Source organism: Cupressus sempervirens, chromosome 9 (genome assembly GCF_028749045.1).
Source record: "Cupressus sempervirens isolate cs-2001-9-10 chromosome 9, ASM2874904v1, whole genome shotgun sequence".
NCBI classification, from domain to species: domain Eukaryota; kingdom Viridiplantae; phylum Streptophyta; class Pinopsida; order Cupressales; family Cupressaceae; genus Cupressus; species Cupressus sempervirens.
The window spans coordinates 484,984,185-485,011,745 of NC_143126.1; the positions used below are offsets into that span (position 1 = coordinate 484,984,185).

The 27,561-nt window shown below is 35.5% G+C and overlaps 2 protein-coding genes across 2 annotated transcripts in view; one reads left to right on the forward strand and one right to left on the reverse strand.

Moving 5' to 3' along the window:
- Positions 1-431: 431 nt before the first annotated feature.
- Positions 432-9,432, forward strand: LOC149539447 (Glycosyl hydrolase family protein). The gene is made up of 7 exons (XM_089800696.1): positions 432-837; positions 5,225-5,509; positions 5,705-5,874; positions 5,965-6,062; positions 6,165-6,512; positions 7,647-8,060; positions 8,409-9,432. The coding sequence occupies exons 1-7, from the start codon at positions 448-450 to the stop codon at positions 9,083-9,085; spliced, it is 2,382 nt and encodes a 793-aa protein (XP_089656822.1). The 5' UTR covers positions 432-447; the 3' UTR covers positions 9,086-9,432.
- Positions 9,433-10,049: 617 nt separating this feature from the next.
- The window catches only part of HEME1 (Uroporphyrinogen decarboxylase), a 110,854-nt gene continuing 93,342 nt past the window's right edge, over positions 10,050-27,561 (reverse strand). The window contains exons 5-6 of the mRNA XM_089800697.1: positions 10,682-10,917; positions 10,050-10,586 (exon numbers count right to left, since the gene is read on the reverse strand). Coding sequence (XP_089656823.1) covers positions 10,424-10,586; positions 10,682-10,917 — 399 coding nt within the window. The 3' untranslated portion in view covers positions 10,050-10,423. The remainder of the gene's footprint in view (positions 10,587-10,681; positions 10,918-27,561) is intronic.

The window sequence follows — 27,561 nt, forward strand, 5'->3', positions numbered from 1 at the left end:
TAATAACAAATTAATTACTACTGAGTTATGAATGCTACGAAGTCTCCATCAAGTGTTACACAAAATTTAAGATAGCCAAACTTTTCCATGAATGACTCCCTACTCTTCCTCAAACCTCTACATTGCCAAACTTATACCATACCTCATAAGGACTTCTTTCACAAGCTAGTTCCGTTTACTTCAAACACTCTCCTTCGTAAACTTCATCCATTCGAATCAAATTGCGAGGACCACGTAAATCACTTCAAAAATCAAAATTTCCTTCTCTCACACACAGCAAACCTTCTTAGCCCAACGGTCACATCTCAACAGAAATCCACCTTAGCATTTATTTCTTTCACTCAAGTACAATCCTTCCACCAACCTTGAAGAACAATCCATGTCTTTTCCTAGTCCTATATCTGGTATAAATACGAGATTTGAATACCCATTTGTTACAAGACCATAATGGAGCTTCCTTATGTAATCCTTGTTGCTCTTATACTTGTCCATGCAACTAATGTTCATTCTGCCATTGAATATGCTTGCAATCCCAAAAAAATAGACACAAAGAAACTAGACTTTTGCAACACCTCCATGACTTTCAATGCAAGAGCGAAAGACCTTGTTGGAAGGCTTACTCTACAAGAGAAAGTTCAGCAGCTTGTGAACAAAGCAACTGGTGTTCCAAGATTGGGAATTCCAAGTTATGAATGGTGGTCCGAGGCGTTGCATGGAGTCTCCAACACTGGACCTGCTGTTAAGTTTAATTCTACTGTCCCTGGGGCTACAAGCTTTCCTCAAGTCATACTAACTGCAGCTAGTTTCAATGAGTCTCTATGGTACACAATTGGACAGGCATGTCCTCTTTACAAAATTATTTAAGTAGTGGTTATAAAGTTTCTTTAATGTTAATACGCTCCTGTCTTTTGTGCACTATTTACTTTGATTCTTTTATGCATGTTTTCTATATCATAGACATTTGATTTCTATAGTTTATAAAGGTCAGTGCGCTCTCTTTAGGATTCAATTGTGTAAAATTTATTTGTATTGATATTTTCAATCGTATTCTATCATCCATCATCTTGAATTATCTTTCTAAAGTTGATGGTTCATTGGATATAATCTGGAACATTGAAGCAAATAGATTCTGCATAGTTAAATCTAGAAGTACAGTAGAGTAATTTGATTTATATGTTAATACTTCTTCTAAACCTTGTGTTCGGATTTGGAATTTTAGGGTCTATACGATAATATTTTAAATGTTACATAGTTTGTTTTTTATTAAGTTAAAAACAAGGACCTTAGAACCCTGAACACAAGACAAAAGCTGCCACTGAATAGCAAGACATGTCTAGCAGCCCAAATAAAAAAAGATAAGCCACGGAATGCCAAGGATAGCTCTATCCAAGACCAACATAACACATAGTTTGTTACAAGTTTTAAAATTTATTAATTTATTAGATTGTATGTATTAGCATACTATACTTTTATAAAATATAAGATAGTATAAATGTGCAATTTTTTAATAAATTTTAGATAATATAACATGCTATATTTTTATAAAATTGTTAAAAAATGCAGTTTAAATTATTAGAAACTTTTAGAATATATTATAGATAAATATAATATCAATCTATATCATTTAAAATATTTATTTTTAAAATACAAATTTATTTAGAAAATATGTAATTTTAAATTATAATTGTGTCTAATGTTTAAAATCTTCTTAATGAGTTTTTTTATTTGTTTCTACTGAAAAAGATAGCATATAATAGTTTATAAGTTTTGAAACATTTTTAATATGAATTTAGAACAAGATTCCATGCAGTTGCTTAGTCTCACTAGGAAAGAAAGAACATTTAATAGAAGAAAAGAAAATTTGAATCCAACTTTATTTTCATTCTTACCAAAAATATTCTATAATATCTTTTTTCCATTATAACCACTTAAATTTAAGCATAAAAATACTTATGGAATAGTATAGGAACATAAGGTAATTATGAATCTTTAAAAACATATTTCAATAGAAATTTAAAAAATTCAATTAAATTTATAGTTGAAAAAATAACTGAAATACTTGCATTGCCTTATTAAAACTATGAGCTTATATTTTTTCATACTAAATGATTGAAATATTTATTAGTTAATCCAAATTATTCATAATTGATTCTAAAATAATAATTAAATCTTTTAAATTATTTTATTACAAATTATTAGTATGTGTGCACCTGTGTGCATGTTAGAGTCTATATTTTCTTAAAACATCAAAATGGTGTGTGCATGCAAAGGTGATAAAACAACTCTAAAAATATATATTTAATTTTTTCATGACAGATCTAGACCTCAAATTTCAAACTTACTAGTGTTGAATGTATGCATGAATATGTCAATGATGAATTTGTGCAATTTTTTTCCTATGGTAGCAATGCCATTGGAGCATCTATGATTATGTATTGGGCATAATTTCTGATTACCATTGTGAAACAATAGCGTTAAATGTTGTCTTTTAAGCTTAGGATGTGGGAAGTTGGGATCAGAGGAAACTAGGTCCTTTCCCCTTTTGGGTAAACTACTACAATAAGTCAAGAAGTCATCTTTTGTTGCATATTATATTAAACATCAAAATAATATAGGAGTTTCCCTTTCCCATGATGGGGATATAGGACAAAACTCCCTCTAATGTCCCAACATCTAAACCTTTTGAGGAACCTCCAAGGACATTTCTTCAGATTGGGGGACTTTCCCAATCTTTCCCAGGGTGTCCCCCATGCAAAAATGTCCAGAAGGATAAAAGCCATTTTGATATCTTAAGGATTGCTTGTCTAACACATTCAAAAAACACAATAAACAAAGATAAACAAAACCTAACCCGTGGGTGCCTCACAAGGCCCTGCAACATTTTTAAGAGTATGTTATCCAACTACCAAAAACTCTAGCCTGTATTCACACCCAAAAGAAAGCACACATCATCAAGGTTCGCGTGTCCTCAAAGGCCTTTGTGCTTGGTACAACAGCTCCGCCCCTCAACCCACCCTATATACAATATCTAGATTGTTACCTTCTTTCCTTGTATTATGTGAGACCATACTCTCATATGTATAGCTAGTCTGAGATCTTATTGCAGATATCGTCCATGTTAATATCTCCTTACCTACTTGATTGATAATAATAGGAATCAAAATCCTTCTTGTAGATTTCTTAAGTCTATCATGATCTCTCTCTGTTTTTGGTGAGCGTACTCATTGATAACACGACTTTTTATTACATGTGCAATTTCGTGTGATAATTCTCCGACATTGATAAAAAATATGAGTTACTGGTCTTTCTGCAGATTTTTCCCGAAGTTAGATTGTGAAATTTGTTGTTGCGAATTTTGCTAGCTCTACTCCTTGTACTAGGTTTGATTACATTCCTAGGATAGAAACAGGGATTCCTTGTTGCAGATTGCATTCAACACTGATATGTCTAAACTAGCATATTACAAAGGCAACTTTTATCTCATGTAAAATAAATTGTTATATGTTAATAATTTATTAACTAGTTTGTATTGGGTATAACATAGAACTATATTGAAAGTAAGTCTGATCTATTACTGATGATTTCCTTCCACTTCAACATCTTATCGACCTTGGGTTGCACGAATATGAATGACAAACAGGCATGACCAGTACTGAATCTATTCCCTTAAGATTTTTTTGCAGAATTTGACACAGCATTTCTTCTCTTTTGACAACGATTGTGTACTGATAATCATAGCAGATCTGATATCTTGTTGCAAATTATATTCCATTAAAATACTTCCTCTTCTCTTCGAGTCGGTCTTGAGCATAATACAACATTGGTTAAGAATCACAAAATGCACATTTTACTCCAATTATTACCTGTTGCGGGCAAGTATATTGCTCCACTGATACTAATGGCAAGGCATATCCGTCATCACATGTATTATTTAAGTCAGTACCTCCTAAGGGTGAGTAAAAATTGATAACAGTTAGCAAGTCAGATGTTTTATTGATGAGTTTGATCAACATCAATATCTCTGTCTTGTATGTTTTGATTGAGGGCATATTTATTACACTGAAACAATAGCAAGAAGTATAGCAGATTTTGTTCCATGTTCAAAATTCCTTTCCAACTTGTAATGCGTATGAGTTTGTAACTAATGTACTTTTAGCCAAAATAGTTTGTAGGAGCTATAAATGAGTATTTACTTTGTTTATTAAGTCCCTTCCTTGAACATTTAATTTTGATATATATTTCTCCCAGCTTGCCCTGATTTAATTTTTCACGTATGACATTATCACTGCAAATATGCATATATTTTTGCCTGTGTCATCATATACAGTTGACAGGTTAAAAGAAATGTATTTCATCTTCTAGTTAAATCAAGACTCACTTTGATTCCAAGCTGTTATACCATTATATTGATAGAAATAGTGAGCCAAATTCCTCTCCTTTTGATTCTGTGACCCCAAGCTGCTATATTATTACATTGTTAGCAACAGTAGTTCAAAATCCTTCTTTCATATTGTATCCTGAGTTAAAGCCTCTCCTAATGATTCTTTGACCACAAGGCATTACACAATTATAAAACAGTGAATAAAATTCCATATGGCACATTTTGTTCCCAGCTAATACCACTACTATTTTGTCCCATGTTAATCTCTCTCAAATTGTTGCCTGTGTTTGTTCTACCACAATGATAACAGTAAAAGATCATACCTATTTATTGCAGATTAGGTTATGTTGTTAATTCCTCCTCTGCTGAGTGTGGAGTATACCAAGACATTGATTTAAGTTTTGACATTGATTTAAGTTTTGTTCTACAATCATGACCTCTTTCCTCCCCGTGCTGGGTGAGCCAATGTTAACATTGACTTCAGTACAAGTCTGACTTCTTGTGGGTATTATTCCACAGTAATATCCCTCTTCCTTGTACTGGGTGCGGATGCTCTACTGCATTGTCTATTGTAAGAAAAGAAATTGATGAGATGCTTGAAGCAAAAAAAAAATTATCAACACAGGACTAGTATTACAATAAACTTTCCATCTGTTATATTAACACCCTCCCCTTTTCTGACACTAATACAGCTTAGCAATGTTTATATGCTCTATTTACTTGATTAGTATATCCATTGTCAAAAAAATTCTACTTTTCTCCCTTCAAGCATCATTTTAGAAGCAAGATTATACCTGCTTCATGGATCAATAACTCAACGATCTGATGTTATGTTTTTTGTAGGTTGTGTCTACAGAAGCAAGGGCAATGCATAATGTGGGGCAGGCTGGTCTGACATATTGGAGTCCTAATGTCAACATCTTCAGAGATCCTAGATGGGGTCGTGGCCAAGAAACCCCTGGAGAAGATCCACTGGTTGTTAGCCAGTATGCAGTTAACTATGTCAAAGGACTTCAAGACATAGATGACAAGTCTAACACACTCAAGGTCTCCACCTGCTGTAAACATTACACTGCTTATGATCTTGACAACTGGAAGGGGGTGGATCGTTTTCACTTCAATGCTGAGGTGATTTATACGATTCAAGCATTTCATCTCACAGCTCATTCTGACATTCTCCATATTTTTGTCATTGGCAGTTGAGTACTGCGTCACTGTAGCTTTAATGGCTAGATTTCAAGAACACAAACTATTTTAATAAAAAATTAACAGAGTTCAATTAATGAAGCATGTACTAAATTCAGTAAGATCTTGTATTCAAAGGTTACCCCACAAGATTTGGAGGATACTTATCAGCCACCTTTCAAGAGTTGTGTTCAAGAAGGCCATGTCAGTAGCGTAATGTGCTCCTATAACAGGGTTAATGGGGTTCCAACCTGTGCTGATGGGACTCTACTGAAAGGAATTGTTAGAGACCAATGGGGCCTAGATGGGTAAGCCAGTTTAGGTCTTTGAGTGTTGTTAATCTACCTATGTAGCTAAGCTGCTAAAGTAATGATTTAACATTATATTTGCTTGGACAGATACATAGTATCAGATTGTGACTCTGTTAAAGTATTCTATGAGGTAATCAAATACACTGACACCCCTGAAGATGCAGTTGCAGTGGCTCTAAAGGCTGGTAAGTTGAGAATTTACAGAAACTTAAAACCTCAATAACGAGATTATATTTATATGCAATTGTTTTGGTTCCTATTAATCTTGGGATATGCTATAATGGTAGGGCTGGACTTAAACTGTGGAACATACCTTGGGAAATACACAGAGAACGCTGTGAAAACTGGAAAAGTGGAGCAGTCTGTAGTTGATCAAGCACTTGTGAATAACTATGTGGTTTTGATGCGCCTTGGCTTCTTTGATGGTGATCCTCTAAACCAAGCCTATGGGAAACTAGGTCCAAAGGATGTTTGTACTGCTGAGCATCAACAATTAGCTTTGGATGCAGCCAGGCAAGGCATTGTTTTGTTGAAGAATGATGGGTCATTACCACTGTCAGCTTCCAAATTCAAGTCTTTGGCAGTCATAGGTCCCCATGCAAATGCAACCGAGGTCATGATTGGTAACTACGCAGGTAAAGTATCACAGAATACTGTAACAGCACTCAAATTGGATTTTTGCAATTTGTTGCATAGTATTGTAGAATACTGTAACAGCATTTTAAATTAGATTTTTGCAATTTGTTGCATTCTTGAGTTTGTGAGCACATTATAGTGTCTTTCGAATTTGATAAAATCTAAGGTGTCTTTCAGGTCGCAGTATAACAAGTGCTTCAAAGTAGGAAATCCAAAGGAATGGATTCAAGAAAATACTTAAGTCTAACTGAGTCTTGCCAATCCACTGACAGAAGTAACCTTTTGATAAATAAAACAAAAAAAATTCCATTTATGGTCTAGTAGTAAGTGAGCACAAAGAAAAGTTTTGGCTAATACTTGAGAGACAAGTTTAGGCTAATAGTTGAGAGACCATATACCCAAGGGTGTCGCTAACATATTGCAGATAATCATAATTCAGGTTCCTCGCTAATGATAGATCACATTAGCTCAGACCATGAGTGAATTTGCAAGACCAAATGAATTGATGAATAGAAACATGTCTGTGTCATTCCTATCATGTTCCATGTGAGCTCAGGTGAAAGTCCTGGTTAACAAACTTCTGAATGATGGATACATGTGAAGCACATTAGTGAAAATAATTGGTTATACACAGTATCTGTTAAGGTCACTGCCAAGAAAGATACCAATTTAATGCATAAAGCCCTGCTTATGCACGCATTCCACACTAAGTCATTTTTTTCATTTACCTTATATATTGTTCAAGTGAGGTATACAAGTGTACTCTCATCTGGATTCAAACCTGTGACCTCCACTTTAGGGCTTATAAGAATGCTCAGGTCTGATGCGACACATCCCCAAGTGAAACCAGGGGAAAGTCTTGGGAAACTCTGTTGTTGCTTGTAAAGAATGGATCTAAGTGCAAGTCATAGGTGAATGGCTTTCGTGTCAATGCTTTTTAGTATTTTATAGATGGAATGAACTTCATTGATAAGAACACTTCCAAGGCGAAGGCCAGGATGAAGCCTGTAATCATTACATGATAAAAACATCTCTGATGTGACAGCTAAGTTGTAGACCCACTTTTTCACTAAAAGCAGGTCCTTTTCTTTCGAAAATAAGTGTACTAAAGTTCTATGGTGATTTTCATGCAGGCATTCCATGCAAATATACAACTCCTCTACAAGGCTTGCAGAAATACAGCAAGATCACTTACCAGCAAGGATGTGCAAATGTTGCTTGTAGTGATGGTGGGTTGATCAATGCATCAGTCCAAGCAGCCAAAAATGCAGATGCGGTGATATTAGTTGTAGGACTAGATCAGTCAATAGAGGCAGAAGGTCTTGACAGAGTAGATTTGCTCTTGCCAGGCCAACAACAAAAACTAGTCTCAGAAGTTGCAATTGCTGCCAATGGACCTGTAATATTGGTCATAATGTCAGCAGGACCTATTGATATATCATTTGCTAAAAGCCATGAGAAAATTTCTGGGATTTTTTGGGTCGGGTACCCCGGCCAAGCTGGAGGAGATGCCATTGCCCAGACTATTTTTGGTGATTACAATCCAGGTATCTATCCAGTCCAGATTTCATCTACACATTTGAAGATGCAATTTAGCTATTATGGCAGGCGTACTTCGATGTTTGTTCCAAGTCACAGCCTAGAATGTTGGTTTTTTAATAAAATAAAAAGCCAATCAAACAAAGCTTGAAGAATTCATTCTAAATTGAAATTCTATATAAACAGTCCTCTTAGGCAAGGAAACAGTCTGATATGTCCTATGGACCAGTTTGATTTAGAAAACACTGAAAGTTGCCCCATCTCATCACAGTGAGTCTGTCAATGTTAACAATTAAGTTGAATGTAAGAAGGTGAACAGTCAGTTCTAATATTGGATGTACTGACTAACATTGCAGGTGGCAGGCTGCCGTCCACATGGTATCCTCAGGAATATGTCACAAATATTAATATGACAGACATGAATATGAGACCCAATATTAGTACCGGGTATCCTGGCCGGACTTACAGATTTTACACAGGAGACACTGTGTATAATTTTGGATATGGACTGAGTTATACCACTTTTGAGCTTTCTCTCGTATTCGCGCCAAAAATTCTTACAGTGTCTCTAGACAAATTGCCACTTCTATCATGCTACCAAATTAGCACAACTGCTAGGGGTCTTGGAGCCAAGTTTAATGACTCCCTTTGCCATGAGGAAATTGAAGTTAATGACACAGTTTGTGAAGACTTAAATTTTGAATTTGTTGTGCAAGTAAGAAATACAGGCAGTAAAACAGGAAGTCATGTGGCCTTGCTTTTCTCCAAACAGCCTTTCAATCTCCATAGAAGTGGTTATGCCAAGAAGCAGCTTATTGGATTCAAAAGGGTGGAGGTCAAGACATCAGAATCTCAAAGAATTCAATTCAGGGTTGATGTTTGCAAGGATTTAAGCATTGTAGACAAAACAGGGAAGAGGAAACTGCTTATGGGTTTGCATACTCTTTCAGTTGGAGCCTCTCATTATGAAGATGATTATCTAAAACACCACCTTGTTTTGCAGGGATCATTGACTGAACGGAGTGATCTATAATAATTACCCCAGCAAGCCAAAGAAACTAATCAGCTCACCTTTCATAGATATATTTCATTGTTCATGCTTCCAATTAAATAATTACCCATCTATATGTCTGTAATGCCATTTCCAGTACTACGTTAAATTAAGAAGCTTGGTTTCAATTATTTGTTGTGGGAATCATTGGCTATAGGAGTGAACTTTGATAATCACAGCAGCAACCCAAAGAAAACAATCACTTCATTCTTTGCAGGAATATTTCATTGTCAGTGTCATCCAATTGATTTCCCAATTCAGTCTGATCTTATGTCTGTAATGCTATTTCCAATAATTAGTTAATGAAAGTATCGTGGATTTAATTTTTATTTGCAGGGTTCGTTGGCTAAAAGAAGTAAGCATTGATAATCACCTCAGAAAGCAAATGAAAATAATCAGCTCATCCTGCATAGAATATTTCATTGTTAGTGTCTTTCCAATGAATTAATTACCCATTCAGCCTGCTTTCACATCTGTAATGCCATTTCCAATTCTTTGTTAAATTAAGAAGCTTGGATTCAATTTTTGCATATTTCAAACAAAATTTGTATGACATTTGGAGTCTGGACAGCATAAAATACAAGTAAGTTTTCCATTATATATGTATACATCACAATATAGAATCTACTTTAATGACTTTGATACATGGCTACCATTATACATGCAAATGTACATTCATCACTAAACAAGAGAAAAATTAGTACCACGGCTTCTACCTATCTTCCATAAGACCTGTGGAGTAACATATCCGTACATACTCCATGTATGCTTCAACTCAATCAGGTAGGAAAGCCCCTATTGCCCATGGAGGCATCTGAGATTTTACCAATGAATATGTTCTTGCTATGCTTTCTCAGCTGTGATTTATCTATAAACTGGAATGCTTTCCACTGTGATAAAAGTCTGTTTAGTCAGCAGAAATACCCTCACAAAACTTCGGAAGAGATTTTTAAACAAAACATTCCTGTTATGAAATTTACCCGTGGTCTCAATTATGCCACATTGTGGCCCAGTAATTGCAACATGGTCACAGTGCAAAAGAATTTAATGACAACCTGTACAACTCTTCAACTTGAATTTAAAAGGATTAAACGATTCTAAATGTTTAAGCATCCTATGCAAATCCAGCTAGATGTATTCTGAAAGTGCATTCTCTTGTGCCAATCTCTATTCAAATGAAGGCACGCCGGTTCTAAGCATTTGGTTAAAGACCATTAGACAGACATCATCATATAAATAAGAAGAAAATAATCACATACAAGAAACTTGTGCAACTCAGATTTAGTACAAGTTTAACCACTTCCTATTTGGGGGTCATTGTCAAACCAAAGATTCACATGAGGAATGATTAGGAGATGATGTATCATAAAACAAAGATCTTGCAACGTCAAAGAAATGACCAACAGCTTCCTCTGGTGTTCCAACAAGAACACCATGTCCCAAGTTTAGAATATGACCCTGTTTTCCTGCACTTCTGACCACCCTGCATGAGACACAAGTTCAAATTAATGGTCTGCAGTGAGTGATCCAGAAATATTTCATTAAAATGCAGATCCAATAAACATAAAACAACCTAACCTTTGAGTTTCTGCTGTTATAGATGACAGTGGAGAAAAAAGTAAAGCTGGATCCACATTGCCTTGTACCCCAATTGAAGACCCCAATCGTTTTCTACCATCTTTCATATCAACCGTCCAGTCAAGTCCAATGACATCAACTCCCGTCTCCTTCATACGTTCTAAAAGCCCACCATTACCATTAATGTACAGGACCAATGGTACACCTGGGCACTTGGTCTTAACTGTACTCACAATCTGTTTGCAAGGTGCTCCACAAATTAAAATCATAATTTCATGAACTGGGAGAATGGAAATGAATATTATAGGCTATAGCAATGAAAACACAGAAAATAAAGTTCGTGGTCACGTTTAAAACATTGTCATGACCATGCACTGCACTAGATGATGTTAATGTCATTGATTTTCTATTAGAAATGCAATTGTTGTCAGGGAACCTGGAAAGTCTAATAATTATTATATGTACAGATCACCTTTGGTTATGAGGGATCACCTTGTGGTGTAGTGATGACTTAATTGCACTATTAATGGTGCAACCAAGGTTCAAATCCTTGCCTGGCCCAAACGCAAGTGTTAATGCTGATTTGGGCCCACCTTGGTTGCCGTGCAAGTAGTTGTGCATGGGCATGATTTTGGTGGCCATGCCAGAAATTGTATGTGACGGGAAGGAGGGGTTCCCTGTCATAATTAAAGGAGGAGGTGTTAGTGCCTCAATTTGTTCTCAGGGATGGGGTCCTCCATTGTGGCCCCACTGGTTTAAATCTCCAGTCAAAAGCAACTATCACCGATCCTTAAAAAAACCATCTTTGGTTACTAACTTTTTTTACTATCATTTTCATTACATCTTAACACCATATTAATTAACCAAACAATTTATTGGATTGCCCACTTTAATTCGTGACACCGAATATTTTTAAAACTTAACAATGCATTCCAATTTAGACATGGTAGCTTCATAAAATTACCAAACCTGGCAATAGTAACATCTTATATTCTTGAAGTAAGCTCTCTGGATGGTAACAAATTCCTAGACTCGGACTTATTTCTCAAGGGGGCATTCAAGATGACCCTACTTACATATCATTTTTCCGCGAATCAAAGGCTCTGTGGTTCGCATACTAATTATAAAAAGAAGTCATCCTCACATTTGGGATGAGATTTCTACTCTCTCTATTGGATCATAATCATTTATTAAGCATTGTCAACATCAAAATATGAATACAAAACCACATAGCAACCAGGTCATACATAAATCACAAATATACATGGTGATCAACTAATACATACATAGTGACCAGCAGACAAAAGTAGATGGATACAACCTTATTGCATGCATCTTCCCATTAACAAATTTACTGATACAAGCTTTACCTATAATGTGAGAAGAGGAAAAAAAAATCGAGTGCATCCCATATTACATTGTGAGTCCATCCTTATTATATTAAGGTATACTGTTTGCGAAGAATACCACACAACTAACAGCAAAACGAAAGTTGCAGTCAACTATAACATCGGACAACATCAAATATTAGAATCCTTAGATCTCTAGTAAGGTAAAGAGGTATGGTACTTATCACCATGCAGAATGCATCAATGTTCACCTTATCGATACATGGTAAATACTAAAAAATAATAAGCTGCCTGATCGTTTTCTTTTTCTATTCAATAGCATTCCCTTGTACCTAGATGTTAGCTACTCATATCTAAGCACAACTCTGTTCATGCAATCCCAGTTCATGATCTGAGTTTAGTAATCAGGTACTAAGGAAGCAAAATGTAGCCCTATAAAATGGACTAAGCTTTCCAGTTTAATAATTATAATCATTTTCCATGAGAAGAAGTTGTGGCTGTTTGTACTTGCTATACTAAGGTTTGCAAATTAGTAAAAATTTGTATATTCATATCGCATTCAAGCTGCAAACACCACAATAAAATAGCATGCTACTGATTCAAAAAATTAATTGATATTAAGGAAGAAATTTCAGATAACTACAGCATACAAAAAACAATTGCACACTAGAGTTTTGGCTGAATTCCACCTCACAAGCATCCAATACCACGCTCGGTCATACATAAAGGGACAGAAGCATTATCAATAACATTGTATTCAGAGAAGCCCAGTCTAAACACTCCTAGTCCTTGCTCAATTTTTCACAAAAAATAATGTGCTAAATAAGGCTAAAAGACACGTAATTGTATGTCAAGTTTTCAACTCATCAAATGAATCCCTAATCTCCTTTCTAGCCTTCTATCATGCCCTTCTTATCCTTTCCATGCTGTTGAGCAAGTGAACTGAGCATCACTTCTGGTATAATAGCTAAAAATAGATTGTCTTATCGTATGCAATGGAGATTGCAATTATTTGTCTCCTCTTGACAACCTCTTTCCCTTCCTTTATATGCTGCCGATTCTTTATAATGAAATGTTTCCTTTTCATGGCTTTAAAATGGCTATGAATAAAATATTTGTTTTATCTACTTTCTAATATTTTCCTCTTAATATGTCATATATAGACTGAGTTTTTAACTATTCAACTAAGAGTCATAATTTACTTAAATTAAGATAATTATGATTTATGATTACAATAACTCCATATTCCCCCATTCACGGGGCCTGTGTTTTAAATAGAAAGTCCTTCTTGTAAAGAAAGGCTATATAGACACTTCCACTACTTTAAACTTTGATGGAGCAACAAGGGGAAATCCGGGGGTTTCAGGAGCAGCACATACACTTTGCAATGAGCAGGCAAGGTCATTTATGTAGGCTCAAAGAAGTTGAAAAATGGTTCCAATCACAAGGCAGAAGCCCAAGCCTTCACTTTGACATTCAAGTTTGTAAGCAATATAGCATAAATATTGTTCAAACTGAAGGGGGATTCATAAATTATTATATATGCACTGCCGAAGAAACAATACTCCTAATTAAAAACTCGCCAAGATTTTCAAAACTATGCTGGCCATCCTTGACACATTCACAACACATATAGAGAAGCAAAGTAGGCAGTGGATTTTCTTGCTAACTACACCATTGAGCATAACATCGAGTGTTTAATACATTTTAATGCAGATGCGTGGGTTGCCTTCGAAATTTTAACCAATATCCCAAGACTGATATTAACTATATTGATGAATAAAAAATCATTCCAAACACTTCTTATTAATGCCATTATAGGCATAAGTATTGGCTATTATTAATGCCCAAGCGGCTCACAAGAGAAATGAGATCATAAAAATTATGACATGGAATGTGTGTAGAACAATTATGTAAACTCCTCATATAGGAAGACGACTCTCATGGCTCTCTATCGTTTTCAGCAACCCTCTCCTGCGTATTACATCAAAGTTCTTACTGAGACATTACAAATACCAGTGTCTATTACGATAATAGATAATTGTCTATTATTAGTTAATGGTAATCTATTGTAAATATCTAGTTAGCTTTAGTTAGCTGTAGTTTTTTTAGCTTTTTTAGCTAGAATAGAATGTTTCTATTCTTTACGATCGTTTCCTAAGGAAACATCATTTTATTCTTTTGTATCTATTGACCTTTCGGTCTTTGTTAATAACAAGCGAGTATTTTACCAATTACTTTGTAATATGGTATCAGAGCCTAGACTTCAAATTTTTTCCAATTTTTTATAATTTCTTTCAAAATTATCTGCTCCAAAAAATTTCAAATTTTTTTTTGAAGTCTTTTACGTGCTTCGTAATACCTAGTCACAGCTAGGGTTTCAGAGACAAAAATCTGCGAATTCGTCTGAAAAAGAGGCATATTGTCATGGGTGTTTTTTTTTAAAAATCGCGTCTACAGAAGTCGCATTTTTTCAGCCTTCAACTCGTGATTTTTCATGTGATTTCTTGAGCGTTTTTTGTGTTGTTTCCTCATCTCTCTGCTGTCTCAGCAAAAATGCCTCTGTTCTGAATAAAATCGGCCATTTTCCTGCCTGCGAAACAACTTTTTCTGCAATTTCGACCATTAATGGCTGCCAACTAGGGTTTTCTTCGAAACCCTATTTTTTGGGCTCAAAAAAATTTTTGATCACGCATTCTTGATGGGTTTTTCAAGAGCTCAACTAGGTTGTCTGATTTTTCTGCGTGCCTCGTTTTTCAAGCCAACGGATCCAGAAAACGACAACATATTCCTTCTGAGTTTTTCGAGCAAGATCAAGAAAAAGTCTTCCGGTGTTGATTTGAAGTTCACTGATCTTTGCACACTTTTGCTTCAATAAGATTGGTGGAACAGCAAACAATAGTTCGGTAGTAGCTCCAACTCCTCCATAGAGCAAGCCTTCGCTGCAAAATCCTTTCAAAAGGATAAAGGCAAGTTTCAATAGCCATCTCAGCAAAAGTCTTCTACTCCAACATCAGATGGTTCTCGAAAGAAGAACATTCAATACAACTACTGCCACAAGTTTGGACACATGAAGGTTGAATGTCGGAAACGCTTAGTTGCGTGATCTAAGAAATCAGGGTCACAGCCCAAAGCGAGCAGTGTAGAGTACACTAAGCAGACGGAATTTGCCTTTTATGCCTTCATGGCTAAAAGACCTGCAGATCATGTGAAGTCATCTGCCTAGTACATTGATTCAAGTGCCTCTCGTCATTTCACTCATCGCAGAGATTGGTTTACTGACTACCAGCCTTATTCAAACTTCGTTATTTTTGGTGGCAAAGAATATTACACGGTTGTCAGCAAAGGCAACATTCGAATTCAGTCTGTTGGGAGGAATCTTATATTCCTTGATGTGTACTATGTTCTAGGGATGGAACTAAATCTACTCTCAGTCAATCAATTGTTGAGACATTCTCCACACTTGGAAGTCACCTTTAGTTCATAGTACACCATCACTGATAGGGCGACTCAGTCTACTGTTGCAGTGGGTCTTGAGGATCATGGTATTTTTAGACTTATTGATTTTGGTGATTCTTAGGACTTAGCTATGGTTGCTCGGCGGTCTTCTATTAGCACACTTTAGCATCAGCAATATGGGCACTTAAATGTGCATTATCTCTCACAGCTTGCTCGAGATGAGCTTGTTCTTGGATTACCAGAAATTCAGGCTCAAAAGCTTGGAGTTTGTGATGCATGCCAAGCTACGAAGCAACATCGCATACCTTTCACCAATGACGATTCATGGCAAGCTTCTCAAGTACTTCAGCTTGTTCATGTCGATATCTATGGCCCTATGGACACTCCTTCTGTTCTTGGGTCTAGGTATTTTCTGTTGTTTGTTGATGATTTCAATAGAAAAATGTGGGTGTATTTCCTTAAAAAGAAATTAGATGCATTTCCTATATTTTAGAAAGTTTAAACCTTTAGTTGAAAAAGAGTATGAAATCTATTATTACTCTTAGATAAAACAATGGGGGAGGAAATTTTTTCTAATGTTTTCTCTAGCTTCTTGGATACACATGGCACCAAACACCAGTTAACCACACCCCACATGCTACAACAAAATAGTGTAGTTGAACATTGGAACTGGACAATCACCGAGATGGTTTGATCCATGCTCGAACACAAACATGTTTCGAAGAAGTTTTGGGTAGAAGCAGTTAACACTGCAGTTTATCTGTTGAACCGGTCAGCCACAATAGCAGTCAAAGGTAAAACTCTGAAAGAGGCCTGGTCAAGTCGCAAGCCCAGAATCAGTCACATGAAGGTTTTTGGCTCCCTTTCTTTTGTTTGGATCCATGATGCATCTTGCACCAAGTTGGATGTCAAGAGTCAGAAACTCATGTTTGTTGGATATAGCAGTCTTCACAAAGCCTACCATCTGATCGATGTTGAGACATCTCGTCTCACCTGCAGTGGTGATGTAGTCTTTGATGAGCAACGAGGACCTTTCATGCCTGTTTCTCCTGTTCTTGATCTAGCAAACCAGCCTATGAAGGCTCATGATTTGGGAGTTCAGCTTCCATCCATGAGGTCCACCTGATGGGAGGGCTCCACTAGCTCATGCAGCTCTAGTTATACTAGTGATAACTATACGGACACCTCCAACTTCTCCTGCAGGATCACCTCAATTTGTAGATGTTTCACCTAAGTTTGATCCAAATTCTTTTGATGAGGATCCTGATCACCAAGCATCTCCTAATACTAATGTTGGTCATTCTCCTCTCCGGCCTAAGTGGTGGGCTAAGACACTTGCTGATTTTCGTGATGATGAGCTCATTGATGGGAGAATTGTTCAGAAAAAGAGCAAAACTACAGAGTCTATTAACTTTTCTCTCATGGCCAACATTCACAATGTGTTTGAACCTCATATATATTCCAAGGCTAAAGGAATTCCAAAGTGGGAACATGCTATGACCTCTGAACACCAATGCCTACTGAAGAACAACACCTGGGTCCTTTCTGATCTTCCACCAGGGAAAAAACCCATTGGCTACAAATGGGTTTACAAAATCAAATACAAATCGGATGGTACTTTGGATAAGTACAAAACTCGTTTAGTGGCCAAGGGCTTTTCTCAATGTTAGGGCATTGATTATAAGGAGACCTTTGCTCCTACTGCAAAAATGAGCACCATCAGATTAGTCCTCGCCATGGCAGCACAGTTTAGTTAGAAGATCCATCAAATGGACATCAAGAGTGCTTTCCTGAATGGTAATCTCCATGAAGAGATCTACATGACGCAGCCTCTTGGTTTCAAGGTTGCTCATAAAGACCATCAGATTCTCAGATTGGTAAAAGCTCTCTATGACTTGAAGTAGGCCCCTCGGGCATGGTATATAATTGATAAGTACCTCAGTGATCAAGGCTTCAAAAGGAGTTCTTCAAATTCAAATTTGTACGTCAAAACTACTGATAGTGCCATCATCCTTTTGGTTCTTTATGTGGATGATTTGATCATCACTGGCAGTTCAGCATCTTTGATTCAGGGAATCAATTAGAATTCATGTCAGTCTTTCGATATGATTGATCTTGGGCTCATGCATTATTGCCTAGGTGTTGAGGTTTGACAACAGTCTTCTGGTATATTTATCTCTCAATCCAAATATGTCAGGGCCCTATTAGACAAATTCCATATGCAAGATTGCAAACCTGCAGCTACACCTATGGAGAAAGGTCTCAAGTTATCCGCAAAGTATGATTCTCCTTCTGTTGATGATACTGTTGTCCTACATTTTGTCACCACAAAATGTTGGTAACAACACGAAACTTTTTCAAGCTAGTTTCACACTTCTCTAAATTTAAATTTGATATTCAATTGTTGAATGTTGATCGATTGATAAATTTAAAATTTGCATATCAAATTGTTTTACTGAAGGCTTTCGTCAGGTCTTTTTCATTTTTCTAATTGTCGAACCTATGTTTGATTTTTGAAGCCTTCATCATCCGTTCTTTGCTTTTGAGTTTGCGTTTGTTGGTTTTTGTCCTTTGGTTTTGCTCATGTCAGGCATTTTAGCTTTTCCCTTTGATTCGGTCTACCCTAGAGGTCAATCGGAGTTGTTAGTCAAAAGATATGTCCATTTTAGTGCTTCAAAAGTGGACCTTTTGGGTGCAACAACACGAATTAAAAATATGATGTAATATTTTCAATTTGACTTTCACCTTTTTGATAAATATAACTTATATTCACTTTTGTTATGTTTTTAAGTTACTTTAACTTTAAATTTTTAACTTAAAGTGACTATAGTGCACTTTATGTTATAATTTTAAGTTGAGTTGCTTTTTAATTTTTCACTTAATGTAACTACATAACTATATAGTTTTAGTTTAATTTTTGGTTTTAAAAACCAAATGTTTATTTAAATGTTACTTTAAAATGATATTTAAATGTTATATTTGAAAATATGATAAATAAATATTGTTTTTGACCCATTTTGTAACATTTTTGTAATTTTAAGTGAATTAAATGACTTAAAGTCTTCATAAGTGGACTTTTATATGCAATAACATGTAAAATCCATCAAAAGTGGACATTTTACATGTCATTGCATATAAAGTTTACTTTGGTGGACCTTTTTGATGTCATTACATCAAAAGGTTATCATGCAAGTGGATCTTTTTGATGCTATTGCATCAAAAGTGAAGTTTTCATGCTTATAAATCTAAAAGGTGAGATGCATTTTAAAATATGCTTCCTCCTCCAAAAGGTCAGTTTTTACCTATGAGCATGTTTTAAAATATGTAATGGCACCCAAAAGGTGTGATTTTGATGACTTGCACATTTTAAAATATGCAATAGCACCCAAAAGGTGTGATTTTGATAACTTGCACATTTTAAAATATGCAATAGCACCCAAAATGTGCGATTTTGACGAGATACATATTTTAAAACATGCAAGTGACCCAAAAAGGTCCAATTTTGATCGAAAAACATGTTTTAATATATGCAATGACACATAAAAAGTCTGATTTTGAAGAACTTCATGCTTTTGCCCTCCAATAACCCAATTTGATCATAAGTGGAGATTTTCTAAATGGAATTGCATGGGATCTTTTCAATTAGGGTCGTTTTTGCTTGGCAATGGATTTTCTAACATCAAAAATGAATTTATCTTGCTAAAAACGTTTTTTCAAACTCCTTCCAAGGGCACGTTTTTGGGAAAATCTTCCAATAAATCCATTTCGAGTGATTTAAATCACGTTTTTGCAAGGGAAAGAGGAGTTTTTACATCTTCAATCATTTGCAATACATCTTTACTCGCATTTTTACACTTAGAAGCCAAAAACGAATTCATTTCATGCCTTTTATGAATCACGTTTTTGCTAAAAACGTCAAAAAAATTGGGGTTTTTATCCACCTTTTTGCATTTTGGAGTCACTTTGTTGTATTTGGATCCATGTATATCTATTTGGGGAAGTTGTTTTTGCATTCACAAGTCAAAAATGACTCAAAAACATGCATTTTTTGGCCACGTTTTTGCAAAAACGGCCTAGATTTTTGCATAAAAAAGTCGTGTTTTTGTTCAAAAAATTCAAAAAATGGCATTTCAACCCATACATTTGGATCAAGAGGGGTCATTTTTGAGTTTTAATGCGTGCTCTTGTCTTTGGAGACCACATTTTTGGCCTTCTCATGTCAAATTCGACTATTGAATGTCCATTACATGCAAGTGCAGAAAAAGTCAAAAAGTTATTTGAAAATCCAAATTTGAAGGAGAATTGGTCTTCAAGTCTATAAAACTTGCTATTTTGGCTCTCTCCTTCATTTTTGGCACTTAATCTTCATATAAGTGGACTCTTTCTTTCTTGCTAGTTAATTTGTGCTTATCTTGCTGATTTGATGCACATAATTGCTTGATGATTGCCACTTGTTGAAATTTATGCCATGGAAAGTGCATTTTTCCTTTAAAAATAAAGAATTTGCTTATTTTCATGTTTTTGGTTCTTTCCCAAGTTCCAATTTCGAATTTGAGTGTTGAAGTAAATTGCATATTGGCATGTTTGATTTTTTTTCCAAAGGCATGTGTTTGTTTTGTGCTTGCTTTTGTGTTTTGCTTGTTTGCATTTTGGTTTTTACTCCATTTTGGAAGAAATTGCAAGTCCTTTCCCAAGAACTTGAGCACGTTTCACTTCACTCCATTTTCCACTTCATGCCGAAGCATCATCACGTTTCACTTCTGTTTCCATGTCATGACATCTCATATTTCATATGACAAATGCGATTACATGTTTCTGCACCTTTCCATGCTTTGCACCTCATCATCCACTCGCATTTTCATGTAAAGTGCATCCTCCATCCGTATTCGCATCTCATCTCACCTTTCATCCCCCATTACATGTTGCATTTACATGTAATCCATTTTCCGTGCAATGACATCTTGAAAGCCCAAGTCACTTTTTAAAAATCAGCAATCTCCATTTGCACACATTCCCATGCGCCAAGCACTTTACTTCAAAAAAAAAAGTTAAAGGTGTTGATGGAAAGTTGTTCCGAGTTTACATTCGCACACCATCAAGAAGGTTTTCAAAGTGTCAAAGAATCCAGAATGTATCAATCTACAAAGGAGAATTCACGACAACTTGAGTGAGAAAAACTGGATCACATCAAGTTTCCACATGACAACAGACAATTCATCAAAGTCAGAGGTTATCAAAAAATGTAGCACCATGGTTATCAAGGTGAATACAGTGGTACAAATACAGGAACTCCCAATCCTATTATCATTCGGGATAGCATCGCCAAGTACAAGGCTCTTCAGAGCAATCCCTAGGATTGTTTCCTTCTTTTCTGTCTTCTTCTTTCATGTTTGTAATTAAAGAGGATGTATTACATGAAGATGTGTAATTACATGTAATGCGAGTTACATGTGTATGTAAAAGATGTAATGCGAGTTGCATGTAACCCTATATTTTCTCCTGTAGTTAGACTAGGTCAAAGTTGGTTGAGTTGCGCCCACTTTTTCCTCCACCTTTTTCTCAACTACTGTGCCTATATAAAAAAATGCTCCCTCATTGTAAAAATCATCTTTTGTTGTATGCAAGAAAGCTTTGCCATATTTGTGCAAACATAACATTGATTGTGTAGTATGAATTTGGGAGAAAAGTGAATAAAAGAAGCAATTGGATTTGAAGCTTTGACTGGAAGCAATTGTGATAGAGCAAATTAAAAGCTTTGACTGTAATTTGTGCCAAATGTCTTGATTCATGTTATTATTGTGTTCAATAAAAGAGCATAGTGATTTAAGAAGCAATCGGAGCCGAAGCTTTGATTGGGAGCAGTTGTGGAAATATATAGCTAAAAGTTTTGTCGATAGCTTATACTTCTTTCATAATTCACAAAATAGTTAAGTTATTCTTACTTTTAGGAGTCTTTGTGCCCTAATTGTAAAGTTTTTCCATATAGAAGTACGACCAGACTTAGAGCCAAACAGATACATTTTCAGCTAGCCTTTGAGTTAGTGAAGGTTTATCAGTATCACTATTTCCAACTCTTGATAGAAGTGTAGTTAGAGATTCACCCTGCCCATTACTCGCTCCATGAGTAAGTGGATTCTTTTTTAAAGTTAAGAAGGATATTGGTAACACTCTTTTTACAAAATATTTTGATGTCTTGCTTACCTTGAATTGATCCAAGGAACGGTGAGAAGGGGGAGCCTTCCCTTTAAGGTAGGAGAGACTGTCTCACACGCTGTGGCTAGTCATCCTATTTTGCAACTAGATTTTTACCCAAACTGTCGATTTGCAAAATATCCACCCAACAGATACTACGTACAGGGAACTAGTAGGCAGTCTCATCTAGCTCTCTACTACTAGGCTTGATATCAGCTTTGCTGTCAACTATATTTCACACTTTATGACAGCTCCTAAGGCTGATCATTGGATGGCAACAAAATGTGTGCTTCGTTATGTGAAAGGCACTTCAAATTATGCACTTCATTACTCTCGAAGTTCTAATCCTAAACTCAGTGTGTTCACAGATTCAAATTGGGCAAGCTCTGTTGATGATAAAAAGTCGACTTCTAGATATGTGTTTAATTTGGGATCTGGTGCAGTCACATAGACCTTTAAGAAGCAACAGGCAGTTTCTCTCTCCTCTACAGAGGCCAAATACAAAGGGACTGTTAAGGCAAGATGTGAAGTTGTTTGGCTTTGTCGGATGTTTGGGATATGCAGATGTCACTAGTAGGACCGACTACTCTGTTTGTTGATAACAAAGGTGTTATCAAGTTAGCACAAAATTCAATCTTCCATGAAGAAACCAAGCATGTGGATATTCACTGTGATTACATACGACGGTTGAAGGCGGGAGTATAGATTTGCAATATGTTCCTACCACAAATTAGACTGCAGACATTCTAACCAAGCCCCTTGGTCCTGATAAGTTTGTCAAATTTAGAGGACAGCATGGTGTTATAGATAGATTAACCATTAAGAAAGGGTATTATGATAATAGATAGTTCTCTATTATTAGTTAATAGTAATCTATTGTAAATATCTAGTTAGCTTTAGTTAGCTGTAGCTTTTTTTAGCTTTCTCAACTATAATAGAATATTTCTATTCTTTATGATCATTTCCTAAAAAAAATCGTTTTATTCTTTTGTTAATAACAAGCAAGTATTTTACCAATTACTTCGTAATAGTGCCCACTTGACTTTGAAGCACCTACCAATGGCCTTTTTAGGAAGGTTCTCAAAATGTAGCTTAGAATGGCCTTGAAAAGCATCTATAATTATAATTCAATCTAATGGGTGCTAGAAGAAGAATTTATAATTGTTGACAACCAGTAACACGGTAAATTTAGATGTTGCATCCATGTTCCTTGACGTATTTCTAAATCTCAACAAGGAGAAGGATAATCAGGATGATCACATCCTGGCTCATTAGGAAATAGTATTTAGAAAGCCTGGAGATTGTTGGAGGATGCTGTTCACAATGCTGGATTTCTATCATTTGATGGACTGTTATCTGCACGATGACACTCTCAGGGGCCTTGGTGCCCTTTCTTTGCCCAAGCAAATATTGCTGCTAAGAAACAATGAATGAAGAGAGTCATTTTGGCGTTTTCTTTCCTCACATATGTGATGGGAAATTTTGAAACAGACCATATGGAGTGGTCTTTGGAAAGTGAGTAGAGGATGACTGACCAAGAGGCGCTAAAATTTGTAACTTTTTAAATCTTAATTTGTACGAAAAGGGCAAGTTGGAATGATAATGGGCATTTTGTAATAATTAGCCCCTGATAGCGTTATTTGAAATTGTAACAATGCCGCTCCCCATTTTCAGGGAAGCTATTTTGTAATTTTTTTCTATTATATTCTAAGTTATTGGTTTGGGTTCAGGTTAGAAGAACTGGTTTGCCGGCATGGCAAAATTTTGAAATGGTATTTGGGCTCATTAGTACACGCACACATATATGCTGCCAATGCCAATGGCAATGGGATCAAATGCACCAATGACATTCTTGCTTTCCAAGTCCTCAAATGCTACTTATTTTTTCATTATACAAAGAGCTTGTTTGTTTGCAATTAACATCCTGTTTGAAAATTATAAAAAAGTAGCTTGCAACTCCCTCGCTATTGAAGATAGTGTTCGATGTTTAAAATATATATTTCCATTATATAGTATAGAGAGCTTGCAATTATTTGGACAGGGGCCATTATCAGCAATTGGATGTAAAAATTTTACTAGAACAAATCTTGAGGACTAGTTTAATCTGATATAATAAAATATCTGAACTTCAGCTGATTCTGTTTTGTAATGTTAAAGATCTTATGCAAAATCTGTAATAATTGTTTCCCACACTAAATTACAAAAGTGTTTCTCTATGGAAATGTACCTGGTTTGCACTTGGTCTGTCTGGGTCTGCCCTGCTTCGACCTAGGTTTGGCCCTGACAGACCAGCCTGCCTGGCTTTGAGCTCTGTCCAAATCTACAGGCAAACCAGACTCAAACCAGCAACTGGTTCGAAACTGTCCGAATCAGGGACCGAGGCGGGTAGACTAGACTTCATAGATTATATTTAAAGGAAGCAGTCCCTGTGGACTGCATTTCATTGACTAAAGAAAGAAAACTCCATATTAATGTAAATTAATAATTGAATTAATAAATACGGAAGTATCATTGCAAAATGGGGTCACCTCTGAAATTGGCGATGACACTAGTAGACAATGTCATTAACATCCCCATTCTACCATCAATCTAGAGTACTAAAATAAAACATAGACATTAGACTTTTAAGTGACAGTGCACCTTACCACCAGCAAATCAATTAGTGTACCTATACATGAGAAGGTAAAGTAGGTGCCTGCAAGAGATGTCATTATAGACTGAACTTCAAGCAAACCAAGGGATTTCCTTACTTTGCTGGAATATGTAGATTCAAATTTCTCTGTGTCAAACACTTGTACCTCCTACAATGTACAAATCAAATATACACTTACTGGAATTTTCTTCTAGCATATGTGCAAGCTACAACTAGAAAAATGTTTATAGTTATTTTTGAAGGTTGAGAAACTTTCCTCAGTCATTTTTAATCTCTATTTCCTGTTTCCTACTTATGGAAAATTAAGAACTTTTTCTACTTTTCCTTTCTAAATTTAGCAAAAACGACAGATCTTTAAAAAAAAGTATTTGGATATTTATGAGTTGAAGATAACTATCAATTTCAGTTATCATATGTTTTTTGTCTACCAGATAAAAGCTTAGTTACCGGATTCACTCATTTGGGCCCTGAACAAGATCTAGGTTCATACCGGGTCCAGATTCGAGAATCGGTTTGTGCCGGATTCGCACAAAGTCCAGTCCTTGTAGGTTTGTCTAGAACTGCAGCCCGTGAATCAGGATAAAACCACAGGGTCAAGTCCAGACCTTGTACCAATCCATCACGAATCCATGCAGACCCAAGAGAAACCAACACAAATCCAGGCAGGCCCAAGAGAATCCGAACGAATCCCCAAGGATCCACAGGCCAAACTTGGAATAAGTAAACATAAAACCATGTGTATGTGTACTCACGAATCCTTGCAAATCAAAGTGGGAAAAACAAATCACGAATCCACAGATCGGATTCTTGAACCCAAATCCAATCCCGAACCCAAATATGCAACTAAGGCTAAAAGTAATATTTAAACTGAAGAACATCCATTTATGTAATAACTTGAGCGAGAAGTCTAAATGACTTAAAAACAAGGTTGCATGGGTACTCGTACCCACACCCCTGGTACTCGTACCCACGTACCCAAGTACCGGGTACACGTATCCCACGTAGCAGGTACTCGGTGGAGAGCATCAAAGCTAAGGACCTTGATTAAGATTCTGATTTTTTTTTTGGTTTTTTATTTTTGTATTAGCTTGTTGTTTATCAAACTTAATTCAATACCAAATCAGTTTGAAACTCTGATACTCATTAACAATAAACTTTATCACTGTTCAAGTCATAAGTTTATCATTTGCAATATGTCATTGTCATATGATTTAGGATCTTCTTGTTCATGCTTAAAGTCTGCCTTCTTTGTTATGCATCTAAGCATTTATCATGTATTATTATTTCAAACATATAGCAAATCTGAAACTGAAAACAATACATTACATTTGCAAACTTTATCACTGTTCTTGTTTTGAAAAACCACAGTCATGACTCATAATTTCAGATTTTTTATAAATATAAAAGTATAATTTTTAAATAAGTTTGACATACCCAAGTACCTCCGTCCCCTATTATGAAAAATACTTTAAACAGTAAACATTCAGCAGTAGCATATATCTATTATAATTTGACTTATGGCTCATATTTTCAAATTTCTTGTTTTGAATGCTCAATGTCATGACTCATGACATATATTTTGATTTTTATATTTTATATAAAATATTAATTATATAGAAAAATTAGGCATACACACGTACCCCCGTCCCCTATTTTGAAAAATAAGCGTACCCGTTCCCGTTCCCGTACCCACGTACCCATGCAACCTTGCTTAAAAATTGATTTGGAGCATCCCAAGACCTAATATAGCCACCAAAAATTAGGCTAGGACTCGTCCATTTGGCATTGCAAAACTTAAAAATAATCCAAAGTTTGTAATGCTAATCTAGGGAGAAAAAGGAAAAAATGGGAAAAAATATTGGGTGCAATGTTCCCTTTTTGAAATAGGATTTGATAATAAACAATAATAATAAAATTAAAATATAGAAGATCAAAAATAAAATTAAGATAAAAAAGTATTAAAGAATATAATTATAATAAAAATAATAATGAAAATTTAGTTAAGTTTAATGAACGGTCAAAAGACATAAAATGAGAAGTTGTGACCCCCTCAAACATGAGCTATAAAAGGAAAAAGAGACCTTTGTTTAAAGGAGAGAGAGAGTGTGTTAATGATTTATAAATTCGGTCAGATAAGTCCAATCGATAAAATCAAATACTTTACCCTTGTACACTTGATGTCTATCCTATCTCTACACTAATGCTATGAGTATTATTAGATTGTTATACATCTCTGAGTGTCTGTTACAATTCATCTAATATATATTAACTATATAATAATATTCAGTGGTTGCGATATTAACCAAATTATATCAATGTAGAATATCGATCTAAGAAATCGATAATAACAATCGACTATATGGAGAAGTAGTTCAAATGGCAATACAATATAATCGAATATGGGTATTAAACCAGTACAAAATTTGCACTTCCTTCCATGCTGTTAGCAGTGACATAACTAACTCATTGAACATAAGTATGATCATTAACAAGTTGTTAAAAGTCATTATGAAACGATAGCTCAAAGTGCCAAGTGATAATGATTCAGGGCATATCTCACGTAGAGACATGTCCATACGTGAACCAAGTTCACAAAGAGACACGTCTCTACGTTAGACATGCCTCTGCATGGAGATAAATATATTGATCTTCTATGCATCTTGAAAACCATAGAAAACCTATTAGTGCCATTACATGTTGCAGCAAAAGATATATATATGATACCTACAAGCAGTGAGTTACAGATCTGCAGCCTTGTTCTCTTGTATAGTTCTGCACAGGAATATTTACATTAGATTGAAAAGAGAACAAAATCAAGAGTCATTTCAGATACATCGTAATTGAAAGAAGAAATAAATTTAAATTCCTCTATCTCTAATCTGATCACCATTCTTTAACATGGTACCAGATGTTACATCCCTATTTTTCCTTAATTATAAAATATTCTTTATAGCCGTTGAGACTTCATGCAAAGTTGAGTTGATTGGTTAAATTAGTTAATCGTTATGGTTTCATGTGAAATGGAAAGTGTTGGTTATTTGTTATTATTTTATGGGAACTTGGAATAGTGGTTAAACGTTATAATGTTATATGAGTTGGAAATGGACCGATAATATGATCACTTGTTTTAGTAACTTTGCTTTTATTAAATGATGGGAAATATATTATTACCATGGTAGAATTCTTTTGTAGGAACACGACGAAGGGGGAAAGCCTTGCCAGAGAGG